This window comes from Saimiri boliviensis, chromosome 21 (genome assembly GCF_048565385.1).
Source record: "Saimiri boliviensis isolate mSaiBol1 chromosome 21, mSaiBol1.pri, whole genome shotgun sequence".
Lineage (NCBI taxonomy): Eukaryota > Metazoa > Chordata > Mammalia > Primates > Cebidae > Saimiri > Saimiri boliviensis.
Window position 1 is genome coordinate 28,150,543 of NC_133469.1, and position 24,154 is coordinate 28,174,696.

At 41.6% G+C, this 24,154-nt stretch overlaps 1 protein-coding gene across 4 annotated transcripts in view; it reads left to right on the top strand.

Moving 5' to 3' along the window:
- The window catches only part of GRK3 (G protein-coupled receptor kinase 3), a 144,195-nt gene that overhangs the window by 47,843 nt on the left and 72,198 nt on the right, over positions 1-24,154 (top strand). For 2 of the 4 annotated variants that reach the window (XM_074390769.1, XM_039462500.2), the window contains exon 3: positions 21,116-21,189. The exons of 1 other annotated variant lie outside the window; for it this stretch is intronic. In XM_074390769.1, coding sequence (XP_074246870.1) covers positions 21,116-21,189 — 74 coding nt within the window. One more of the 4 variants, XM_074390770.1, reaches the window with a different exon arrangement.

A 24,154-nucleotide genomic window follows, 5' to 3' on the forward strand; every position in this document is an offset into this window, starting at 1 on the left:
TCAAATCTTAGACATAATGCTTTTGTTATAACTTCATAGTGTAGCACAAATATGATGGTTGCTTCCAGGTTACCCATAACAGCAGAGGTACGTCTAAGAAGCTTTAGAAAAGACTGTATCCGTACAGTTTGGGGTGAGGATAACAGTGATTGAGCTCCTTGGTGCTCAGTGCTCTACCTGTGCGCTCTCAGTGTGTCTAGGGAATGACCCTGTGCAGGTCATGCCTGGCCGCCTTTTACAGGCAAGGAGCTGAGCCCGGGAGGTGAAGGGATTTGCCTGGTGTCTTACACATGGTGGTGGGCTGGGCTGAGCTGGAGTCTGCCACACTCCAAGCTAAAGCTTTTGACCACTACACGAAGCTGAGTAAGGAGTTTTTTTTTGTGGTTTTTGTTTTTGAGAAAGGGTCTTCTTGTTCTGTTACCTAAGCTGGAGTTTAGTGGCGTGATCATAGCACAGTGTTGCTTTGAACTCCTGGAATCACGCGCTCTTCCCATCTCAGCCTCCAGAGTTGAGTCGTGTACCGTCCTACCTGGCTCGTGTGTGTGTGTGTGTGTGTGTGTGTGTGTGTGTGTGTGTGTAGAGAGAGAGGATCTGGCTGTTTTGCCTAGGCTGGTTTCAGACTCCTGGCTTCAAGCGATCTTCCCCGCTAGCCTCCCAAAATGCTGGGATTATGAGGCACTGAGCCCTACTAAACTAAGTTTTTGAAATGTCTTAAGGGACAGCAGGAGAGTCAGGTTAAGCGATGCTGGAACGTCCATGAAGTGGTTGGTTTCTTCCTGAGCTAGCTGCTTGTTGCCAGGAGAAGGCATTATGATTCATGTCCCACAGAAGTGTTCCGTCTCCCCCTCTCTCTCCCACTTCTCTCTTCCTTTACTCTCTCCTGCTCCCCACTTTGCTTCCCTTCTTTTGCCTTTTCTTCTTCCTCCTCCTCCTCCTCTTCTTTCTTCTTCTTTTTTTTTTGGTTTGAAGGAGCGGAGAGTTTAGGCAAGAAGGGACAAGAAGGATGGGAGAAGGAAGAAGCTCCCCTGTACAGAGACAGAGGGAGGGACACTCCAAAGTAGAGAGGAACCCCAAGTGGGGCAGAAACCTGCCAGGTGTATAGGGCTGGAGGAGGGCGGTGTCTGATTTGCATAGGGCTCATGGGATTGGTTCGACCAGACGTCATTCACAAAGCCTATGAAAAAGCTGGCCCTCCCACCCTAGCCTTTTAATATGCAAATACAGGGCACCAGGATATTCTACAGGCCTCGGGATTTGGGGGGGGGGGGTAGCCATGTTGCCAGGAACTTGTGGGGCAAGGGCAAGGGGGCTTTCGGGTATCACATGTTGGGTGGACTCAGTTTCTAATGGCCTGCATTTACATATCAAAGGTTACCCACCTGGCTGTAAGAGCAGGGGCTTTACAAGAAACTTTTCTGGAGATGCTTTAAAAAATGAAAACTTCCCAAGGACCCCTTTTTCTCTCTATCTGTCTAAAATCATTTCTTAGTAACTTCAACAACATTCCCCCCTGTGGAGATGCCACACTAACTGCTGTTAGGAGGTTTAGGGCGATGACTCTTTCTGGCTACTTCCCGCTGAAAAGGGATGTGGATTGGGGAATAGCAGCTAGGCCTCCTCCTGGGGTCCATCCGAGGAGGGTCCTCGGAAGAATGGCATGTCTATGTGTGGTTCAGTTTACAGCACCATTTGGAATTTGATTGCTTCTAGGCAGGAAGAAACATTCGAGTTACAGTATTGAGTATCCAGGGTACAAATATTAATACAAGACATACAGGTGAGACAGGGCTTAATAAAGGGGTGAACGAATTCCATAAAGAAGACTGGAAGTCATTAAAGAGGAATTATAGCCACTTGGGGCTGAAGCCAGCATTTCCCCTGAGCCTGTCAATAATTTTGATTTGATTTTTAAGTACCTATAGATTTTTCTTTACTATGTTAGAGGTGTTAACCCAAAAGTAGCATGTTTCATTTAAAAGTGCATCATTCGGCTGGGCGCCAGGGCTCATGCCTGTAATCCTAGCACTTTAGGAGGTCGAGGTGGGTGGATCACGAGGTCAGGAGTTTGAGACCAGCCTGGTCAAGATGGTGAAACCCCAACCCCGTCTCTACTAAAAATACAAAAATTAGCTGGGTACGGTGGTGGATGCCTGTAATTCCAGCTACTCGGGAGGCTGAGGCAGGAGAATACCTCGAACCCGGGAGGCAGAGGTTGCAGTGAGCCAAGGTCGCGCCACTGCACTCTAACAGTCAAACCTGGGTGACAGAGCAAGACTCCGTCTCAAAAAAAAAAAAAAAAAAAATAGGTGCATCACTAGACCCAGTAGAAAGTCCTAGCAGACTCAGTGATAATAAAACTTTCATGCTTCCTTTTTGTTATTAACTATTATCCCTGTTATAAGGATAATTAAGCAAAATACAACAGCAATGGAACCTCTGTCCAGTATTTCAGTTAGAAGGGAGTACCATGTATAACCTTATTGCAAATCGTAGTGAGGACAGCAGTTCTCACAAGTGTAGTGTGGTAGGTAATTTCCGTCTAACATTTTACTTGCCAGGATAGAGAAATCCCCTTTGGGGGGGGGCGGTCTATGAAGTTCCCTGGTTTTATTTGCCCAAACAAAGAAACCTCCAGGTTACGGGTGCCTTACTCACTTTCACTACCTGGCAGAATTTGCAAGATAATTGCCCAGAACTAGCATATTGTTTCACATTTTTACATTACCCTTCCTTTTTTTTTTTTTTTTTTTTTTTTCAAAAAACAAGCTCAGAAGATCACCACTTGATTGATAGGAATAAGCAGGGTTAGTCTAAAATATAGGCAGAAAGCTTAAAAACAATGAACGAGACTAGGATTTAATGACAAAGGTATGAGAATCTCTGGAGCAAAATTTTTCTCCCCAGTCCTCATTTTTGGTGAAAACTAATTACGCATAAACTTTAGTCTTATACTTGGCCTGATTAATTGCATAAAGTGCCGCAAAAATGGTTATTTTTACATAGGCCTTTGGATTTGATGAAACTCTATTCCACAAGGAATCTCATATATATATATATATATATATATATAGACAGAGTTTCACTCTTGTTGCCCAGGCCGGAGTGCAATGGCATGATCTCAGCTCATTGCAACCTCTGCCTGCCAGGTTCAAGCCATTCTCCAGCCTCAGCCTCCTGAGTAGCTGGAACCACAGGTGCAAACCACCACACATGGCTAATTTTTGTATTTTTTTAGAGATGGGATTTCTTGGTGTTGTCCAGGCTGGTCTTATACTCCTGAACTCAGAACAATCTGCCCGCCTCAGCCTCCCAAAGGGCCGGATTATGGGTGTAAGCCACTGTGCTCGGCCATATTTTTTTTAAATTATTCAAAACTATGGAAGGAGAGGAGCTAGCTAATGTGCAGAAAGACGAAACGACGAGATGGAGTCATGCAGCGGCTATGACGGAATCAGCCTTTCCTAGTTCCCAGGACTTTGCCAGGCTCCGCCTTTGGCTTGCTGTGTTCCTGTCTGTCTCCTGCGTCCCTGTTTGCACCTGTCCCTTTCCACAAGTAACCTCTGCACCTGCCTGATGCCACAGCGTGGGTGCAGCCTTAGCGAGCCAGCGCGCTTCAGTGCTGTGGTTCATTTCATAATGAATGAGCATTTCTAGTGTAGTGTGTCACCCTTGCCTCTGCCAGAACAGATCCGGCACCTCACCAGTCGTCTCCTCCCTGACCAGGAAAATGCAAACTAAGAAACCTACACACCTGTATGCATGCGCACACACACACGTGCACACACGCACGTGCACACACACGCGCACGCACACCTGGTGCCCTTTCCTCCCTTTCTGTTGACGTTAATGACACCACTGTTCACCAAGCTGCCCTGGAACCAAAGCTCTGAAGCCCCGCTGATGCCTTCTCGTCCTTGTCTCTTCTGCCCATTACCCTTTATTTCTATCACAGCCACCTTAGTTATGCCATTATTACCCTGACCCAGATAGTTCAGGACCTCCCTAACTGGCCATCCTTTTTTTTTTGGTCCAGCCTCCACCCCACCTCCTTTTTTTTTGAAGATGGAGTCTCACTCTGTCGCCAGGCTGGAGTGCAGTAGTGTGATCTCAGCTCACTGCAACCCTCTGCCTCCCAGGCTCAAGCGATTCTCCTGCCTCAGCCTCCAGAGTAGCTGGGATTACCGTGCCTACCACCACGCCCAGCTAATTTTTGTATTTTTAGCAGAGATGGTTTCACCACGTTGGTCAGGCTGGTCTCGAGCTCTGGACTGCGTGAGATCTGCCCACCTCAGCCTCCCAAAGTGCTGGGATTATAGATGTGAGCCACTGCACTCAGCCGTCCTTTTGTTAAACTTCATTTTTGCTTGGAAGCATAGCCTCTGGCCAGGTGTCAGGATCAGCTACTTCCAATCTACAGCCCTTTCTCTGTTATCTGGCAGTCTGAACACATGGTCTCATCACAGTGTGATTGCATTCTGAAGCTTTCCTAAGCCCCTGCGCAGGGTGCAGTTGGCTGGTTACTGTCACTCGGGTACGCAGAACTTGCCTCCATCTTTTTTCCCTCATCTTTAAATTTCAGCGTTCATTGTGAATTTCAGCGTTCATTGTGGACATGCATCATGCTTCCGGCACCCCGCATCTGCTTTCACAGCCTGCCTCCCTCTGTGGAAGGCCACTTTCTTTTGTATGCTCTTCTCAAAGATTCGCCATTCAAGGATTAGCTTAAAACCCTGATTTCTGACTATGAATAATCTCTTCTGATGTTCCTGCTCTGCTCATTGTCTGTAGCATTCATTCGGCACCCGCTGTGGAAAGTGTAGCACTGTGAGGTACCTCTTTAATTTTCCCAACTGATCCTTGAGATCAGAGCTCATCTCTGACTCTGTTTTCTCTCTGTGATTCTACAGCTTCTAGTTCAGTATTTTGCACATCTGAGGAACTGACTTTTCTTTTTTGGTTGACTTTCTGTTTCCGCACACAATGATTTCAACTGCCATTAGCGTCAAACCATTATTTGTAGCGTGTGACATAAAGAGTGTATACTAGATGATGATTCTCGTAGTGTGAAGTCTTAGTCCACACACTTGTCTCCAAGTGGTCTTACCAGAGGACTTGCAGATGTCTGCGCACTGTTGGAGTGGGTGATAGGATGAATATCTAGAAATAGAGGGATCCTTTGGACAGCTGTTTCGAGTAGGGATCAGGGAGCAGCTGCTGTTTCCACGTGCCCTTCCCTTGCACACAGGGAGTGGGAGGGAGCGTTCACTGATCAGGCCAACTTGATTTCCACTGGAGATATCTCCACTTCTGGGATGGTATTAAGGCACTGGGTATTACTCCCTTTAAAACATTCAGAGTGAATGCTCACTAGCGGTATTCACAACTTACGAGATGACTTTAAAAAAATACCTCTGTTACGTAATTGACACATGACTGTATTCAGTTGATTGTAAGGTAAAAGGAATTGGGCAAAATAATCACAGAAACCACCTGATGGCTCTAGCAAGTCGTTATTTTGTATGCATTAGATTTCAGAGCAAATATGAAAAGCAGCTTCAACCACGAGCAGGTTGGGGCGGTGTAGCACCAGGTTGCAGCTGTGAAGATCAGTGCACAGTCAGGGCTAACCCTCGCCCCCAGCGGGTTGGCAGTGGCACCCATACCGCCTGGTGTTCCACTACTATGGGTTTAACCTTTTGAGTCTTGACGGCTTTTGATAACATCTTCACATTCTAGTATAAATATTCAGCAGGGTGGAGGTAGGCAGGCACTATTAGTATGTAGGGGTTGACACCAAATACCTGTTTTAGGTGAGGTAAGGGACAGGGAAGAGGATGTAAGGGTCATCTGGGGACAGGTGTCATGGCAGGCAAGTATCATACTGCAGAGTGCCCTGGGGAAGGAGAAGGGCTACAAATGCGTAACAGCGACCTTCAGCCTCACTCTGGGACTTCGTGTTGAGGAGAAAGAGTTTCTGCTCTAAAATCCTCAGAGCTGGACTCAGGAGTGGAGTTTTTATTTTTTATGAAACAATTGCCCGCTTATTCTAAAAACGATTCCCCTGCAGGCCTTTTGGCCTTCAAAGCTTTCAGCAAGCAGAGTAAAATAGTGAGGATCCGAATTCCTGAGACTGGATCCCTTAGCCTGGAGGCTGAAGGCCACCCCTCCCTGAGCCTCCTTGGCGTAATAAGGCATACCTTCCACCTCTTCCCTGTAGGAACTTGCTCTGCCTGAATTGCAGTCGCACTCTTTCCTTACCTCAAGCTAAATTTCCTGCCTCAGAGCGCTGGCTCATTCTCTCTCCTGACCCTCTATAGCTCATTAATCTCTCCAAGTCTAGCTTGCACTTAACGTCTTCCTGAAACCATCTGTGGCTGCACCACAACCATGCTGATATTCCCTTAAGTAAATGTATCCAGCATTCATTGAGCCGATTAACTACTAGCCATTGTGCTAGGGATTAGAGAGAAAAATAAACAAAAACAGACCACTTCCCTCTTGTAGCCCACAGCCTAGTCAGCAAGACAAATGAGGAACCAGCCGCTACTTACTGAACTTGGAAGAGATGTGTCTTTCCTTAACATGATGCAAGCTGTCTATTTGAAAGGCCGGTGTCATATATAAGAGGAGAACGCTAGAGGTATTTCTATCAATGCCAGGAATGACAAGGAACCAGGAACAGGCGCACGGATCCCTCACACGGACCCGACCAAGAACCTGAGAGGTGGACAGCCGGAATATTCCTTGAGCAACAGTGTTGACTTACATGTCACAATACTGAAAAAAAAAGCCCTAGAAACTTCTAAGCAAAAGCCCCATCATCCAGGGTAAAAATGGGCACAGGCTATCGAGAGGCCGTTAAAACGGGGAAACAGACGGAACTTGAACCCAAGAAAAGATTTTCAATGTTATTCAAAAATAAGAGAAACTCAAAGTTGCTCTGAAATGTTATTTTATTATCTTTCAAATTGATAAAAAGCCCAGAGTTAAAGAACACACTTTGGGTGTGGCATCGGGTTTCAAACTGGGCACCTTTCTCCTTCGCTGGTGGGAGTGTAAACAGGTCCCAACTCCAGCAGAGGCTGATGAGGCCGTGCCTACTGAAATAACAGAACGTCCCCATGAACTTACAAGTTTTTACTCTGAGGAAGGTATCCTGCCCCTGTACCTGAGTGCATGATACACAATGGATGTAGAGGGTAATTTATTGGAGCAGAGTTGTAAAAGCGAAATATTTGGCACCGCCCAAATATTCATCGTTGGAGAGCAAGCTCCGTCAATGACGTTGTGCTGTAAGCTGGACTTCCGTGCGGTTGTGAAAGGGAATCCAGCAGCTCCTCCTGCCTGGTAGAGAGCGATCTCCAAAGCACAGTGTTTTGGAAAAAAGGCTGATGTTGACAGTGCGTATCGAGTACAGTGGAAAATGAGAGTTCATATTTGCACTTGCTTTTATATTGTATTCGAAGGTAACACAAACACCCGTAACGAGGAAACTCCAGAATGTCAGGGGGTGTACACAGGAGATGCTCTTCCTCCTTTGGTAACACTGCTTGACACGCAGGTTGTCACAAGCCTGTAACATTTGTAACAGGTTGTTACAGATCAGCGTGAGGCTTTTCTCCATACACTGAGCTCTTCCATCTTGTGGCACTGGTGTCCCTTAGGATTTGGAGTCCCTTGCGGAGAGCTGTCACATCGATTTCTTCACAGCCATGGCTCAGAGGTGACATCCCCCACTTCCTTGAAAAGATGGAAGAAACTAGTAAGAGCAGGTGCCTTGGGGGTGACGGTGGTGGTACGTGACTGGTCAAATGAAGGGCAGGAAAGAGAAGAAAACTTTAAAAATATATTTTAACGATTTTGAACCACATGATTCATAAAATAAAAAAGTAATTTTAATAAAGTTGGATCATGCTCTGAAAAAAAAACCCCAGTGCTATGGGAGTATAGAAGGGGCGACTCTGCCTCGCCTCGGGGAGCGGCCTTCTAAGTTCACTGCTTTCTGTAGTGCTTGCTTGAAGTCCTAAAGGTGTAGTGGGCATTAACCAGGGTGTTAGCCTGGAGGAAGAGGCTTGTGGGAAAGGGGGTAGACAAGTGGATGGCAGAGAGTGGCCAGGGGATTGGTGAACAGAGGCTGGGTGCTGAGATGGGAGAAGTCCATGTGAAGATACAGAGGTGGGATTTACGGTAAATAGGTTAATACAGTACGTGGAGCTGTGAGTGCTGGAACCCGCTGGAATCACCATCACCCCCAAGCCAAGCACTGTTACTAGTTTCTCCCATCTTTCCAGAAAAGTGGGGTATGTCACCTCTGGGCCAGGGCGGTTAAGAAATCAGTGTGATGACTTAGATGTCTTTTCTCCCAACTACGTGCAAAGGGACTGTTAAGTCGTAAGGGATACCTGGGCAGGCCGGGTCTGTGCCAATGTGTTTGCACGGTAGAGGTAACGGACAGAGGGTGGTGTGCATTGCAATAACACGAGTGTCTCATCCAACATCCTCTGTAACACCCATGGAAAGTTTCAAAGCAAGGAAGTGTCGTGATCAGATCCAGATCTGATGTGAGTAGCATGAAGGATGCATTGGAAGGAAGGATGGCAGGTGGCTGGGAGCTTAGTGAGGATGCTGGTGCCGTCATCTGAGGAAGCAACACGTTTTAGCATTTCTCCTCTACCAAGTGAATTTGGCACTTAATACAAGACAAGTTAAGTGCTCTCATTTTGTGTGTAGCTATCAGGCTCTCCAGTTAGATTACAATTGCATTGAGGCCTTCATTTTACATCGTAGCATCATGCCATGCATACTTACTGGCTGATTTCTCTTGTGTTCAATAAACTTTTATTGATTTAATAAAACATACATACAGAAAAGTGCTGAAATCATGAGTTCATAGCCAGATGAATTATCACAGAGCAAACTCACGTGTATCGATTGGTTGGCTCTTACTCTGTTTCTTCCTTGTTAAAAATTACGGTTAGACTCAGCATTTTACAACCTCTCTGCCACCATTTTGCCCTGAGAGGTGGATAGATAATTTGTGCTCTATACTCAGACCCTGATTTCCATAATGTCACTTGTCATATTCCTTCTTAGAGAAGTCTCTGGAAAATGTAAGTCATATGTCTGATTTGAATAATATGTCTATTTCCTTTTAAATGATTTTAAATCTCTCTTACTTTAACTGTCAGTGTGTTTACTGTCTGCTGTGCAGGGAACTGTGATGAATGACAGAAGTGACTGCAGTCTGGAGAGGAGGGTTAGCATGGTCAGAAACTGTTACTTTTCTGTCATTATATAATGGTTTTAAAAGGCTGAAAGCAATCCAACCATTGGAAGGGGTTGATAGAATTTTCTCGCCACTACATTCTTACATTTCTCTCCCAGTCCCAGTTCGCGCTGTTCCTTTCTGAGTTAAGAGCCAATTGCTTGGAACATTCCATGAATTTTTCTTTGGCCACATTCTTTTCAATTTGGGCTTTTGTCTATTGGACTCTTAATATTCATGGCTCAGAATCTCTCCATTATCTAAGTGAATGATCCCATTAATTAATCTAGGAATATTTTGTTGATATTTTGGAAGAACACATGTGTGTTGAATTTAATTTGGGGGCAGGATCGAGGACTTGGGTTTTAGAAGAAGACCCAACTATTTACGATATTCCCAAATGACGTTGCATTTATTATTTTCTCCTCCTGTCAAGTTTTAAGTCAAGAAGTAAAAGTTCCACTTTGAAAAGTAGAGTTACGTAAAAATAAATATACTTAAGGCTTCTGTAGAATAGATGATTATAGTTAACTGACTACTCACTTTGATTTATGTTTTTTTGCTCCTGTTGGAACCTGGAAGCAAAAAAGCAGAGAATTGTTCATTGGGAATGTAAGTTAATAATCCCCAGCCGGGATGGATGACACCTTATGGGAGTTTTCAGGTTTTGTATCTGTATGCTTTTTTTTCTTTCTTTATGAGTTTGCTTTTTTATTTGTCAACTACAATTTCCCTTATTTTCATTAGTAAAGAATGTTGTGTAACCACAGAGGGGTTCAGAACCACAGAGAGGTTCAGTCATTCCAGCACCATTTGTTGGAAAGGCTTTCTTCTCCTCATTAAATCATCCTTGCACCTTGGTGAAAAATCAATTGCTTATGTATATGTTGATCTATTTCTGGACTATACTCTGTTTCATTGATCTATGTGTTTATCTTTTGCGTGTGTGTGTGTGTGTATGTGTGTGTGTGAGACAGATTCTCGCTTTGTTGCCCAGGCTGGAGTGTAGTGGCATGATCTTGGCTCACTGCAACCTCTGTCTTCCAGGTTCAAGCAATTCTCCCACCTCAGCCTCCCCAGTGGCTGGGATTACAGGTGTCTGCCACCACTCCTGGCTAACTTTTTTCCTATTTTTAGTAAAGATGGGGTTTCACCATGTTGGCCAGGCTGGCTTTGAACTCCTGACCTCAAGTGATCGACCTGGCTCAGCCTTCCAAAGTGCTAGGTTACAGGCGTGAGCCACAGCGCCCAGCCTATAATATATCTTGAAACCAGATAGTGTAAATCCTTTTGTTATTTTCAAAAAGTTTACTATTCTAGTTCTTTTGCATTTTTAATATCAATTTTATAATCAATCAGTTTATTGATTTTTTTTTTTTTTACAAAAATTTCTAGTGGATTTTTGACTCGGATCATGCTAAGTCTAAATGTTGATTTGGGAAGAATGGCCATCTTAACAATATCAAGTCTTTCAATCCAGTCCATGAACATGATATTTCTCTTAATTTATTTGGATCACCTCCGATTTTGTTCATTGGCATTTTTGTAGTTTTTAGCATACAAATCATGCATATATCTGGTTAGATTTGTTCCTAAGTGTTGGTTTTTTTGGTGTTATTATTAATTATTCTGTTGCTTTAAGTTTAATTTTCCCATTGTTCAGTACTAATAAATAAAAATATCAATAGGGAATGTGCACCAAATATATGAATAACTCTAATTAATTTATTTCTCAAGGAAATTATAATTTAGGACTCTTTGAATCCATTATCTCTTGGCAAAATGGTTGATTGTGTATTTCAAGGCAATATTTTAAATAGTTGGTTTTTCATGTTTTATTTTAATGCTTTTGGTTGGTTGGACTTGAAACTTTATAAGAAAATGCGTTAAAATAATTTGATTATTTGATTATTAGGGCTCTTATCCTTGCATACAGCATGATTATGGTGAGTATTCACGATCTGCTCTTTGGATAATTTAATTTTTGTTCTTAGACCGTCATATTACTCTGCAGGTGTTTGTCCCGGGCTTTTAAGATCTTCCACTAACCAGCTTGTTTTTGTCCATTTCATTTTCTTTTTCTCTTTGATTTCCTGGTTATTAGTTATGTTTGTGTTTTTCACCATTCAATCCATGACTTTATAATTTGATTAGTTTTATTTAGAGTTATAGGATCTTAGAGTTGAAAAAATTCTGGAGATTAATCCAAGGGGTTTTTCTTTTAAACTCGAAAACTGTGCTAATATTAGAGAAACCTAACACCTGTTTTGTTAATTTTGTTCACATGGAAAGTTAAGACACAAGTTCTAATGTGTAATGCTGGTTCAGAGATCCTGGTTTAGATATAATTCTAGTATGGTCAGTGGAGCTGTCTCATAATATGTGTTGTGATACTGGATAATAAGGTGTAGGGAATTTCCAATTATATGGGAGTTAGTGTGCTTGCTTAGGGTGTTTTACTCAGAAGACTATAGAGAAATATAATACATGAAAATTATCATCTTCAAATTGTTAGGATAAAATATTTTAGAAAACTCTTGGAACATGTAACTGATTTGCTCCATTAAAGCACCTTTATGTTTCCTCTCAGAATTAAGTTTAATTATAAGGAGGCTTATTAACATTGTTCTAGTTAAATTATATTAGCATTTCCATTATATTGTGTTCGTTCAAGGATTTAAAGTGCTGTAAGTTTTCTTCCAGTGCAAAAGTCTATATATAGTTTTTAAATGGGTTGGAAATTACTAATTATAAAAGGAATAAATATTTGAAAAGCCAAATTGACAGCAATCATTTCTATTATAAGTCACATAAAATTTCTAATTGTTAAAAGCCAAATTTCAGTTATTTTTCTCTAGATTTTTTTCCCAATAATTTTAGTCACAAATGAGTTTTGTGATTTTGCCACTTTTCTTACAACTTTGTATTTGGATGTGCATTTTAAAATTTAATTTGAAATAAATTCAAACTCAGAAAAGTCATAAGAACAGGGTGAGGAATTCCATATACCCTTTAAACCAAGCTTGTCCAACTTGCGGCCCAGGAAGATAAGAGGTGTGTGTGTGTGTGTGTGTGTGTGTGTGTGTGTGTGTGTGTTTTGTTGTTGTTGTTTTAACATGTGGCCCAAGACAATTCTTCTTACAATGTGGCCTAGGGAAGCTAAAAGATGGGATACCCCTGCTTTAAACATTTTCATTATCTGTATACATTTTGCCTCATTCGTTTCATTAATTCTTTCTTTTTATGATTTTTGGGGGGAGTAATTTAGAGACATCACACCTTGATCATTATATGTTTCAGCCTGTATTTCTTAAGAACATGGTTATTCTCTTAGAGAACCACAGTACAATGTTCAAAATCAGGAAATTGAGTGCAGATATACTACTACTATCCAATTCCAAGTTCATATTTACATTTCAGCAGTTGTTCCCAAACCGTTCTTTTCTGCTATGATTTTTCCTGGTCCAGGATTGAGTCTGGGATCATGCCTGCATTTCCTTGTCCTGTCTTCAGTCTCCTTTAATCTGGACAAATCCCTCAGCTTTCTTTTACTTTCTTGACCTCAGCATTTATAAAGCGTCCAGGCCAACTGCTTTGTAAAACATCCCTTCCTTTTGTTTAGTGGTTCATAACAATTAAGCTTCATCTTAGGCACTCCTTTTGTCAGGGAGACCGTAGGAAAGATGTTGTGTTGTTCTCAAAGCATCACAATGTTGCATTGTCCCAGGTCTGACGATTGTTAATTTTGACCATTTGCTGGCATCCTCCACTGTCAGTTGTGAGTTTTTCCCTTTGTAAATAAGTAACTTGTGGGAGTTACTTTTGACACTACATCAATATTCTGTCCTATTCAGGGCTACCCACTAGTTTTGACACCCGTTCTGATTTCATCATTCATTCCGTAGTTTTTGATTGTCATTTGGCTATGAGAAAGCACTTCCCCTTCTCCCTGTTTATTTACTTATTTATATCAGTATGTACTCACGGATCCTGAATTTCTCCAATGGGTTATGATCTATGATGCTTGTTATTTATTTTTATGTTCAAATGTTCCCAGTTTGGGCTAGTAGGAGCACTTTCAAGCTGGGTCCTGTGTCCTGTTCATATAGTTCCATCATCCTATGAGCACGTGCTTACTTTCTAGATGTTGAAAGCTCATGTTGTTATTTATTCACTGTCCTTGCCCTAGAAACAATCAGCCTTTTCTCCAAGGAGCCTTAGTTGCTTTTAATGGAGAATGGTGCTTAGCAGCCTAAATTTGGACACTAGCGGTGCTCGCGGCTTTTGGTGTGTCATCGCTCTAGACCTTTTTAACAGAGCAAGGAAATGTTTGTGTATATGTGTATGTGTTCACATATTTACCTACCAAAAACAATGAGTTCAAGGAGATACTCCCGTTCCAATTCAATACTACGGTGTACATTCTCTTTCCAGGTTTTAGCTCTCTTATCCAAAATGGCTCTTATTATCCTCAGTATATTTAATCATTTGTGTAAGCCTAGAATATACTGCAAATAGTTTCCAAACTACTAACTCATACTGCTGTGAAAGCAAACCTGCTAGCTAGAGTTAATATTTGTTTCCAGTTCTTTTTAAAGGCAAATTTACTTACAGTACTGTACATAATTTAATTCTGATAAATGTATTGACCCACATAACCCCTACCTGTATCAAAAGACAGAATATTTTCATTTCTTAGAAAGTTCCTTCATGCTTCTTCCCAGTCACTTTCATGTCCATAGAGGCATGCATTTTTCTGATTTTTTTTTAAACCATAGGTCAGTTTTGCCTGTTCTAGAATTTGTATATATAGAATTACACAGCATACACTTTTTGACCAATGTAATGTCTGACATTCATTGACAGTGATGGTGAAGTTTAGTTGTCAACTTGAGTAAGTTAAATGTGATACCGAGATAGCTGGTAAAACATTATTGCTGGATGTGTCTGTGAGGATGTTTCTAGAAGAGACTAGCATTTGAATCAGTGTAAAAAGATCCACTGTCAGGGACATAGGTGGCTATTGTCCAATCCATTGAGGGCCTGCAGGAATAGAACAAAAAGGTGGAGAAAGGGCCCATACTTTCTCTCTTTTTGAGTTTGGGCATCCATCTTCTCCTGCCCTTGGACATTAGAGCTCCAGTTTCTCAGGCCTGGGGACTGCAGGATTGATACCAGCAGCCTTTTCCTGGTTCTCAGGGTGTTGAGCTTGTACTGAGTCACATCACCCGGAGAACCAGCTTGCAGAGAGCATAGCATGGGACTTTTCGGCCTCCATAATCATGTGAGCCAATTCCTATAATAAATCTCTTACTTGCTTACATGTATCTTACTGATTCTGTTTCTCTGGAGAACCCTGACTAATACAAATACAATACTGGATATATCAGTAATTTTTAAAAATTATTGCTGAATAGTATTTCATTGTGTGAAAATATCACAGTCTGCTTCTCCTCCTGTTGATGGTCGTTGAATTGTTTCAGGTAAGTTATGAATAAAGCTGCCCTGAAGATTCCCTATACAGGTCTTTTTGGAGATACATGTTTTCATTGGATAAGTATCCAACGGAGGAATCACTGCATTGTATAAGTGTGTGTTTAACTTGATAAGAAACTTTCGAACTATTTCCCGAAGTGACTGTACATTCTTTTACCATGCTCAAAATCCATATAACTCAGGGGTCTCCAGTGATACGGAAGTAATAGGATGTATATAGACAGAAAGAGACTTATTGTAAGGAATTGGCTTCTGTGATTATGGAGACGGACAAGCCCAGATCCGCAGTGTGAGCTGGCAGCCTCGAGACTCCGGATAGCGGATGGTGCAGGTGAAGTCTGGAGGCAGTCTGCTGGGAAATTCTTCCTTCCCTGTGGAGTCTGATCTTTTTGTTCTATTCAGGCTTTCCGCTGATTGGCTGCAGCCCACCCACGTATGGGGAGCAATCTGCTTACTCGCAGCTTACTGATCTAAATGTTAATTTCATTCCGGAACACTCTCCAAGATGAAATGAACGATTACACGTCCACCCCTTGTCATCTTGGTGCTCATACACATCTCCTTACACCATGATTAATCTCCAAATAAAGACAGTGACAAGGTCAGACTTCCACCTAACACAGTCCTTCTGCCTCATCTGTGTACAGCGGAAAGTGCAATGACTCTTTTCTCAGAAGAGGATGCAAAGTCCTTGAATGATGTTTGCTCTTTTCTTTGATGTCCTGCAACTTAAATACTACCATGTAAAGTTAACAGCATTTAAGTGCTACACTAGGAAGTCAGCATTATCTTCTGTTACATGATAAAGGGACAAGAAGGAGGGAAGAAAACAAAGATATTTGCTTACACACACACACACACACACACACACACACACACACACACACACAAAGGATAGAACACTCATGACAGTTGCAGTCCTCATTTCTGTAACTGGTCACCTGGTTGTAGCTGGTCTTCTTTACTACCTTCTTCCACCACACATGACATGTTCCCTTTACCATCAGCAAGCACTTCAGAAGGTCATGGTTCTTTACCTGTTGAGATGACCCAAATCACTACTCCTGAAAGGTCTGGGCCATTCATACATAGCCCTGCCTGAATTGGGTTACAGTTTTCCCTTGACAGGCCATTATAATAGTGGGGAATACCCTAGGAAATCACAGGCCATAGGAATAGTGGGGGAATACCCTGTATTCCAGACACGCTCTTCCTGACCTCTATAGTGTGGATCCCCTTGGCAGTCAGGATCAGTCATTCCAGCCAGGACAAGATCTCCCTTCTCAGCCTGTTGATTCAGAGGCATGTGGGACCCAAGGCGTTGTCTGTCCTCCTCAGCAGCTCATTCGAGTTCTGGCTGCCTCGTCTCCCTGCTGACACTTGGGGTTGTCGGTCTTTTAACTTAGCCATTCTAGTAGTTGAGAAAAGGGGTCTCTTAGAGTGGTTTAATTTATATTTACGTGATGACCAATGATGCTGGGTCCCTTTCATGGGCTTACTGGCTGTTTATATTTCTTTCTTTGTGAAGTGTTCACGTGCTGTGATGTGTTCAAATCTTCGCTGAGTTCTTTTATTGAGCTGTTCTTTTGACATTGATTTGTAAGAATTTTGTTTGTTTGTTTCTTTGGATGCAAATTTTCAAGGCATTCTTATCTAACTTGGGTTTTATAATATTTTATCCCAGTCTGTGGCTGGTCTATTTTCTTGACAGTGTCTTTTGATGAACAGCAGTTCTACATTTTGATAAAGTATAATTTATCATTTCTTTCTTTACCCTGCCTAAGAAATCTTTTGCATAAGATTTTCTGTGAAGATACTCTATTTATATTCAAGAAGCATTATAATTTTAGCCTTCACATTTAGTTCTATGATAATCCTTAATTTAATTCTTTATAAGATGTGAGGTAACAATTCCTTTCATCTTTTTCCCCATATGGATATCAGCTTTCCCAGCATCATTTGTTGAGAAGACTTAAATTGACTGTATAAATGTGGGCATATTCCTGGACCCTGTATTTCTGTTCCAGTGATTTAATCTAATGCCACTACATCATATAGCCATATTAATCAATCTAATGTATTAATTAAGATAAGTGTGGCTATGTCATGAGTCTTGAAATTGGATAGTGTTAATGCCTTGAACTTTGTTCTTTCTTAAGATGTTTTGGGTATTCTAGGTTTTTTTGCATTTCCATATGTATTTTAGAATCAGCTTGTCTGTTTCTTTAAAAAGGCCTGTTGGAGTTATGATTATAACTGCACTGAATCTACAAATTAGTTTGGGGAGAAGTAACATCTAAGTAATATTAAATCTTCCAATCCATGACCTGAGTGTATATTTCCATCTATTTAGATCTTCTTTAATTTCTCTCAGTAACATTTTATAGTTTTTAAGCATACTGGTCTTGTATGTCACTTATGTATTCCTATGTATTGATAGTTCTTTGTTATTACAAATTGACTTGTTTTTAAAATTCCGTTTTAAAATTGTGTGCTATGACTTTATAGGAATTTCACTGATTCTTATCTAATGATCTTATGTCCTGTGGCCTTGCTAAATTTACTTACATGTAGATAGGAGTTACTTATAGATAGGATTTGCCAGGTAGCTAACCAGACTGAATAGAATCCGTTTTAATTCTTCCTTTTCAATTTAAATAACCTTTATTTCCTTTTCTTACTTTATTGCATTGGCTAAGACCTCCAGTACAATGTTGAAGAGGGGTGAGATTACATATTCCAGCTTTTTCTAATCTGACCTGCGTTGTATTTTGCTTATCTCACAACTCAGAAAGGCCTTAGTGACCATTCTGTCTGAAATACATCTTCCTCTTTTTATCATTATCTCAGCATCGTATTTCATTCCTTTATATTGCTTATCATAAATTATATTTGTTTATTTCTTTGTTATCTGCCTCTTACACTAATCCATAAGGCCCTTATGGGAAAAACACTGTTTTCACAATTACATCCTCAGTGAATACTACAGTGGCTCATAGTAGGTACTCAGTAAATGTTTTGTAGAATTAGTCAATATTGGGAGGAAGTTTTAGCAGTTATGCAATCTTCTCTCCTTCCTAGTATCTTCATCTCCTTGGAAAAACTGAGGACAAGTATTATTTCTTGCAAGAAAATTTTCATATTTCCCTCTTTTCACCTTTCTAATTGTTAGGAGATTTAGTTTCATAATTTCTCATAGAAATCACTTACATTTAACATTTTCAAAAGCTCTTAACTCACATTTTATTAAAAAAGCAATACAATTCTTTCTACTAATTTTTGAAAAATTATTGTGATGGCAAATTTGGATAGTTTGCCTTTCCTGGGTGTCATATGCACTAAAAAGTTAATCAACATTCAGCACTTTGCAGCGGTTCAAATATAGAAACAAAGTAAACGCGTTTCACAGATATCTACTAAGCAGATGTTAGGTCACTATTTTTTACTCTTTAAAATCTGGAGGAATTGCAATGATGAAGTGAACTTGTTAGGCATGTTTTGCTCTAATCTGAGCCATGCTTCATTTGCTTTTTATATAATTTCAGGCTAATGAAGGTAAGTTGCATTCAGCCTAGGACACAGTAATCTAGGATTAGCCAAAAGCCAAAAATCTTTCCTCCTGCCGCTCTGTTTTAGCAGCTCCGTTTAAATAGCTGGTAGAAAGTAAGGCTTTAGTTTATGTGCACTCAGGAGGAAAATAATATTCTGTTTTTCCTATTGTATGTTAAACTAAGTCCTTGGCTTATTCTACCAACCGACAATGGAAATTTTTTGAAAGAAGTAGGTAAAAACGTTCTAAGTTGGGCGTTCATTCATTCGTCTCCTTCTTTCCCTCATCCCTCCCGTTTCTGCTGTCTTCCTTCCTCCTTTTCCCCAACTTCCCTCCTTCCCCTCCTACCCATTCTCTCTCTTCTACCTTTTTTCCTTTGTTCTCTCTCCTCAGCTGTCTTTGCCACAGTCAATGCTCTTGTGCAAACACAGTAGAGAATAAAACACCTGCACCCTATGCATTGCAGCTTATATTGTAGCGGAAGAGGTAGACAGTAAAGAAGCAAAGATATACATGTGATGATTTTTGGTCATCATAAGTGCTACAAAGTGTTTTGTGTGTGTGTGTGTGTGTGTATGTGTGTGTGTGTGTGTGTGTGTGTGTGTGTGTGTGTGTGTGTGTATGACAGATAGAGACAGAGAACAGGATATTGAGAATGAGTGAGAATCATGAAGGCCTCCTCGGGGAAAGGGATATTTGAAGTGAGCTAGTGAGTTGTTCAAGTCTGAAGATCCAGGAAAAGTGTGTGAGGCAGTTGGACTAGCCGGTAAGAATCCCCGAGAAGGGAGTGAGCTTGGTGTCAGAGAAACTACACAACAGTACAGAAGTTTGGCCTAAGCGAAGTCAGCTTGGGTGGAGCACTGTGAGATGGGGCTGGAGAAGGGAGTGGCGACTCCAGAGGGCGGGGGGCCGGCTGTGGTGGAGAGGTTCCGTTTGATTCCAAGTGTAGTCAAAAGACAGTGGTCCATGTGTGCTATTATTTCATTTTGTCATTTAGACATTTTGAAAACATCTCTAATTTGACCAGAATATCTAAGTTCCGATTCTCATATTAGTTTTCTCTTCCAAAGATAGAAAAAGAAATACATGCGGCAAAACCTGACAACGTTGATAAAAGGTGAACAAATCTCAAAAACAAAAACAAAAACAAAAACATTGAAGTTATACCAAGCATGTTCTTTGACCACAGCAGAGCTAAACAGGAATCAATATCTGAAAAATCCCCAAATATCTTGAAATTAAATTACATCCTGCTGAAGGACTCATGGATCAAAGAAGAAATGACCAGGGAAATTAGGAATTCCTTTGAAATGAATGAAAATGAAGAGACAGCCATTATTCTTAAACTCAAAATGCTAACATACAGACAGATAGAGATGTGTATCCTTCCCATTTGTCTGCTACTTGAATTTCCTACTTCCTGCGTCCGTTGGGGTCGTTGCAGTTTCTCCATGGGGTAAGAGTGGCAGTGCTTCTGCCACAGGTGTGCACCGGCCCCTGCTAAAGTCTGGCTGCGCCTATTTAACCACCACTCGTAGTCATTCTACTCTGGTTTGAGTGAACGAACACTTACCGTTTTCAAAGGTCACGTTCCGGGAACTGTGGGGGAATTTATGGAGCAGTCACAGACCAGTTCAAGTTATGAGAGCCTTAAACGCTAATATTAATTAAAATCTCATCACAGCTACTTCCTTTTTGAGTCCCACCTGGGGAATTCTGGTCCACCTCCTCTCTACATGTTCGACCTCGTGAGTCTTCAGTTCCCTTCTGCGACTTCTGTTTTTGCTAACTCTGTGTTGAATTGTTTTGACTTTTTGGAATTTATGATCTTCAAGTGTTTCTATCTTCACTCTGGTATCAGCTTGTTCTGTTCAACTTTGTTTATGTATCTAAGTGTGACCATTAGGCCTCAAGCAAGGCACTAGGTTCTCAAATGGAATGAGAGCCTTATAAATCAGATAATTAATCCGAGTGTGATAAGTATTTTGACAGAATGTTGGAAAGGCTAAGTAAACAAACATTCATTCAATGAACATTTATTGACCACCTACTGTGTACTAGGCATTGTGCAATAGGGTCTGCCTCATCAGAGAAGACTTTGGAGCACAGGTGGCTTTTGAGTCCAATTCTGGTTATTTTAGGAGTGTTCAAGGTCCAGAAAGGGGCATGGTATTCTAGGCAAATGGCATTGATTGTTTAAAGGGGAGCCATGTAGTTGTGAAGGAGTGACGAATGACTTGGGAATGGGTAATCTGCTCTGGAACTAGGTATTTGGTAGGGACTTGGAAATAATGAGTGGTAAGAGAAAGGTCTAGAAAGTTTTGGGAAGTTCTGGTGTGTGTGTGTGTGTGTGTGTGTGTGTGTGTGTGTTTGTGTTTATGGCGTTTGGTCTTATTTTAGTGGGCATAGTGTTTATTAGCATCTTGGTGATTCTCACCAATGCTTTCATACCGTCTGTACCTCCTATTCCTTTGGTTATCATTTTGGTCCCTGCAGTGGTCAGCGGCTCCAAGTGGTGGTGGGGAACTCCAGCCCTGTTGTATCATGCTTTTATAGAAAGAGGGTGGGGGACATGAATAGAGACGGAATCCTGAAGCAAGGGGCCAGGTATGTGGTACTCTTCTGCCTGGCGTATTTCCTTCCAGGAATTAATTAGTTCACTAGCTTCTTGAAATCTTTAAAAAAGAGAAAAAAAAGTAGGGGAAGAAGAGGTTGAGGTGTAAACACATTGCTTTGAAAACATCCTTGTGGGATAAAATTTCAATGAATTGCCCACCCTGAATTTTTTTATTTTTTTCCTTTAGGTTTCTTGCTATTTAAAGATTTTTGTTTGAATGAAATTAATGAAGCTGTACCTCAGGTGAAGTTTTATGAAGAGGTAAGAAGTTTTACTGATGCTTTTCTTTCAAAAGCATATTTAAACTGTACTTGGAACATACTAAGACTTCTCAATATCTTATAAATAGAAATTCATTGAAAGTAATTAGTAGTGCAAAATACAGCATCAAGTTCAGGATGCTAGCATGTATAAAAAAGCGGAACACGCGGTACGAGTTGCATCCTTAAAGGCTTCAGAGGGCTCTGGAAAGAACGAGGCACGGTTGGACTGAAGTCCCAGAGGTGGGAGGGTCATCCCGAGCTGCACTGAGGAGCGCCCCTTATTTTCTTTCCTGGCTCTGGAGATGTGAGCAGAGGCAGAGAACTGCTACTAGGTTTGAAAGAGCTATTAGCCAAGGACTTCTAGTCCTACTGGACGGACAAATTGGAGATTTGGTGGTGGGGGCGCGGGGCGGTGTGGTGAGGTGCTCAAATGCATGACGGATTTTTCCCATAAGGCATTTGGTGAAGTCTGAGGTTGGAGGGGAGCTGAAGAGAGAGGCCAGAAACTTCTGGAAGGCACCCTGAAATCTCCTGCAGGCTTACACTGCTTAGGAAACACAGATCAGCTGGAGGCTGAAAACGGAGTGGACAAGAGACGAAAACCCTAGAGGAAGTGTGGTGGTGACATTGAGGATCTGCAGCTACTTTTGACTTGGGGTGTCTGTTGATTTCAGGTGTAGCGGGCAGATGAGCATCCAGGCTTGGCTACTTCTGGGAGCCAAAAAAGTGCCGAAGAGGTTTCCGGAGCTAGAGTTTAAAAATAAAGACTAGAGAAGCCCCACATAGGTGATGAGTCGCCCTCTCAAAACACATGCCAGGTTCTCAAGCTTAGTGGGGTGGGAGGCCAAAGAGCAAGCTGAAAACTTGTCCTGGGCAGAACTGAATCCAGTGCTAAGGAAACACAAGTCTCTCACTGAACTCCATGGAGGGCGTGCCTTAGAAACAGGGTCGAGGCAGAAGCAGATGGGGTCCTACAAAAATGACAACCCAACCTAGTGCCGTCCCTTGTTGCATGATGAGCTCCCTCCTTACCCGCTTCCCAAATACAAAGGGAGCCCTTTTCTGTCTTTTTACAGGTAGAAAATAACATTATGTAAGGACCGTATAGTGTTTAGCATACAGTAAAGAATTATGAGACATGCTAAGAAGGAAGATCACGTGAACCATACACAAGGCAATAAAAGCAGACCAACAGGTGAATCAGATATTGGAGTTGGCAGACAGTAACTTTAAAATGACTATGAATCATATGTTCAAGAAAATAGAGGAAAAGATGGACACAATAGATGAAGGGATACTTAATTTCAGGAAAATTTGAATTTATTAATGGAGACTTAAGTAAACATTTTAGAACAGAAAGGACCACACTTGAAATTAGAGCTAACGGTTAAGTTCAATAGCAGATTGGTTAGCGTTCAAGACAAAATTAATAAATAGAAAGGCAGGTCAGTGGATAATCTCAAACTGACGCACAGAGAAAAGGAACTGAAAAAAGAAACAGAAACACTGAAGACACATGAGACATTTTAAAAAGGTTTGACACGTGAGATTGGAGTTTCAGAAAGAGAAGGGAGAGAATAGGGCAAAAGCAAGATATGAAAAGATAATACATAGAATTTTACAAAATGATGAAAGACGGCAGCTAACAGATTTGAAAGCTTAGGAATCCCTAAGCTGAATGAATACAAATGAAACAGATCTTTGCATGTCAATATAAGACTATGGGAACTATGGCAAAGTTTTTAAACTGTGAAAATATCTTTAAAATAGCCATGGCGAGCCGTGGGGAAGACACATCACTTTTAAAGAAGCAACAATTTGACTGACTGTGACATTATGAAAATGATTTTTTAATAAAAAATGATTTTTTTAAAAAAGACAATGAAATGGGCATCTTTAAAGGAAAGAAAGATAATTGCCAGCCTAGAATTCTACTCCCAGCAAAAATTTTCTTTAAACATGGGGGACGCAGAGGTGGAAGAGGGAGAGGACGTGCGGCCTGGGCCTCCGCCTGCCACCCCCTCCTGTCACCTGGAGCTGGCAGCAGCCACTCAGTGAGTTGCTGCCTGAAGACAGATTTGATAATGGGCTGCATTAAAAGTAAAGAAAGCAAAAATCAAGCCATTAAATACAGCCCCGAGAACCACTCCAGAGCCTGTCAGTACAAGTGTGAGCCGTTATGGAGCAGAACCCACGGTGGTGTCACCATGCCCATCATCTTCAGCAAAGGAAAAGCAGTTAATTTCAGCAGTCTTTGCACGACGCCATTTGGAGGATCCTCAGGGGTAACACCTTTTAGAGGTGCGTCTTCCTCATTCTCAGTGGTGCCAAGTTCATATCCTGCTGGTTTAACAGGTGGTGTTACTATATTTGTGGCCCTATAAGATTATGACGCTAGAACTACAGAAGACCTTTCATTTAAGCAGGGTGAAACATTTCAAATAATTAACAATACAGAAGGAGACTGGTGGGAAGCAAGATCAATCGCTAGAGGAAAGAATGGTTATATCCCGAGCAATTATGTAGCACCTGCAGATTCCATTCAGGCGGAAGAACGGTATTTTGGCAAAATGGGGGGAAAAGAAGCTGAAAGATTGCTTCTGAATCCTGGAAATCAATGAGATATTTTCTTAGTAATAGATAGTGAAATGGGTGGGCACGGTGGCTCATGCCTGTAATCCCAGCACTTTGGGAGGCCGAGGCGGGCAGATCACCTGAGGTCAAGAATTCAAGACTAGCCTGGCCAACATGGTGAAACCTCATCTCTACAAAAAAAAAAAAAAAAAAAAAAAAAAAAAAATTAGCTGGGCGTGGTGACACTCGCCTGTAATCCCAGCTGCTTGGGAGGCTGAGGCCGTGGAATTGCTTGAACCTGGGAGACGGAGGTTGCAGTGAGCCGAGATGGAGTCACTGCACCCTACCTTGGTTGACAAGAGGAAAAGCTCCGTCTTCAAACAAACAAA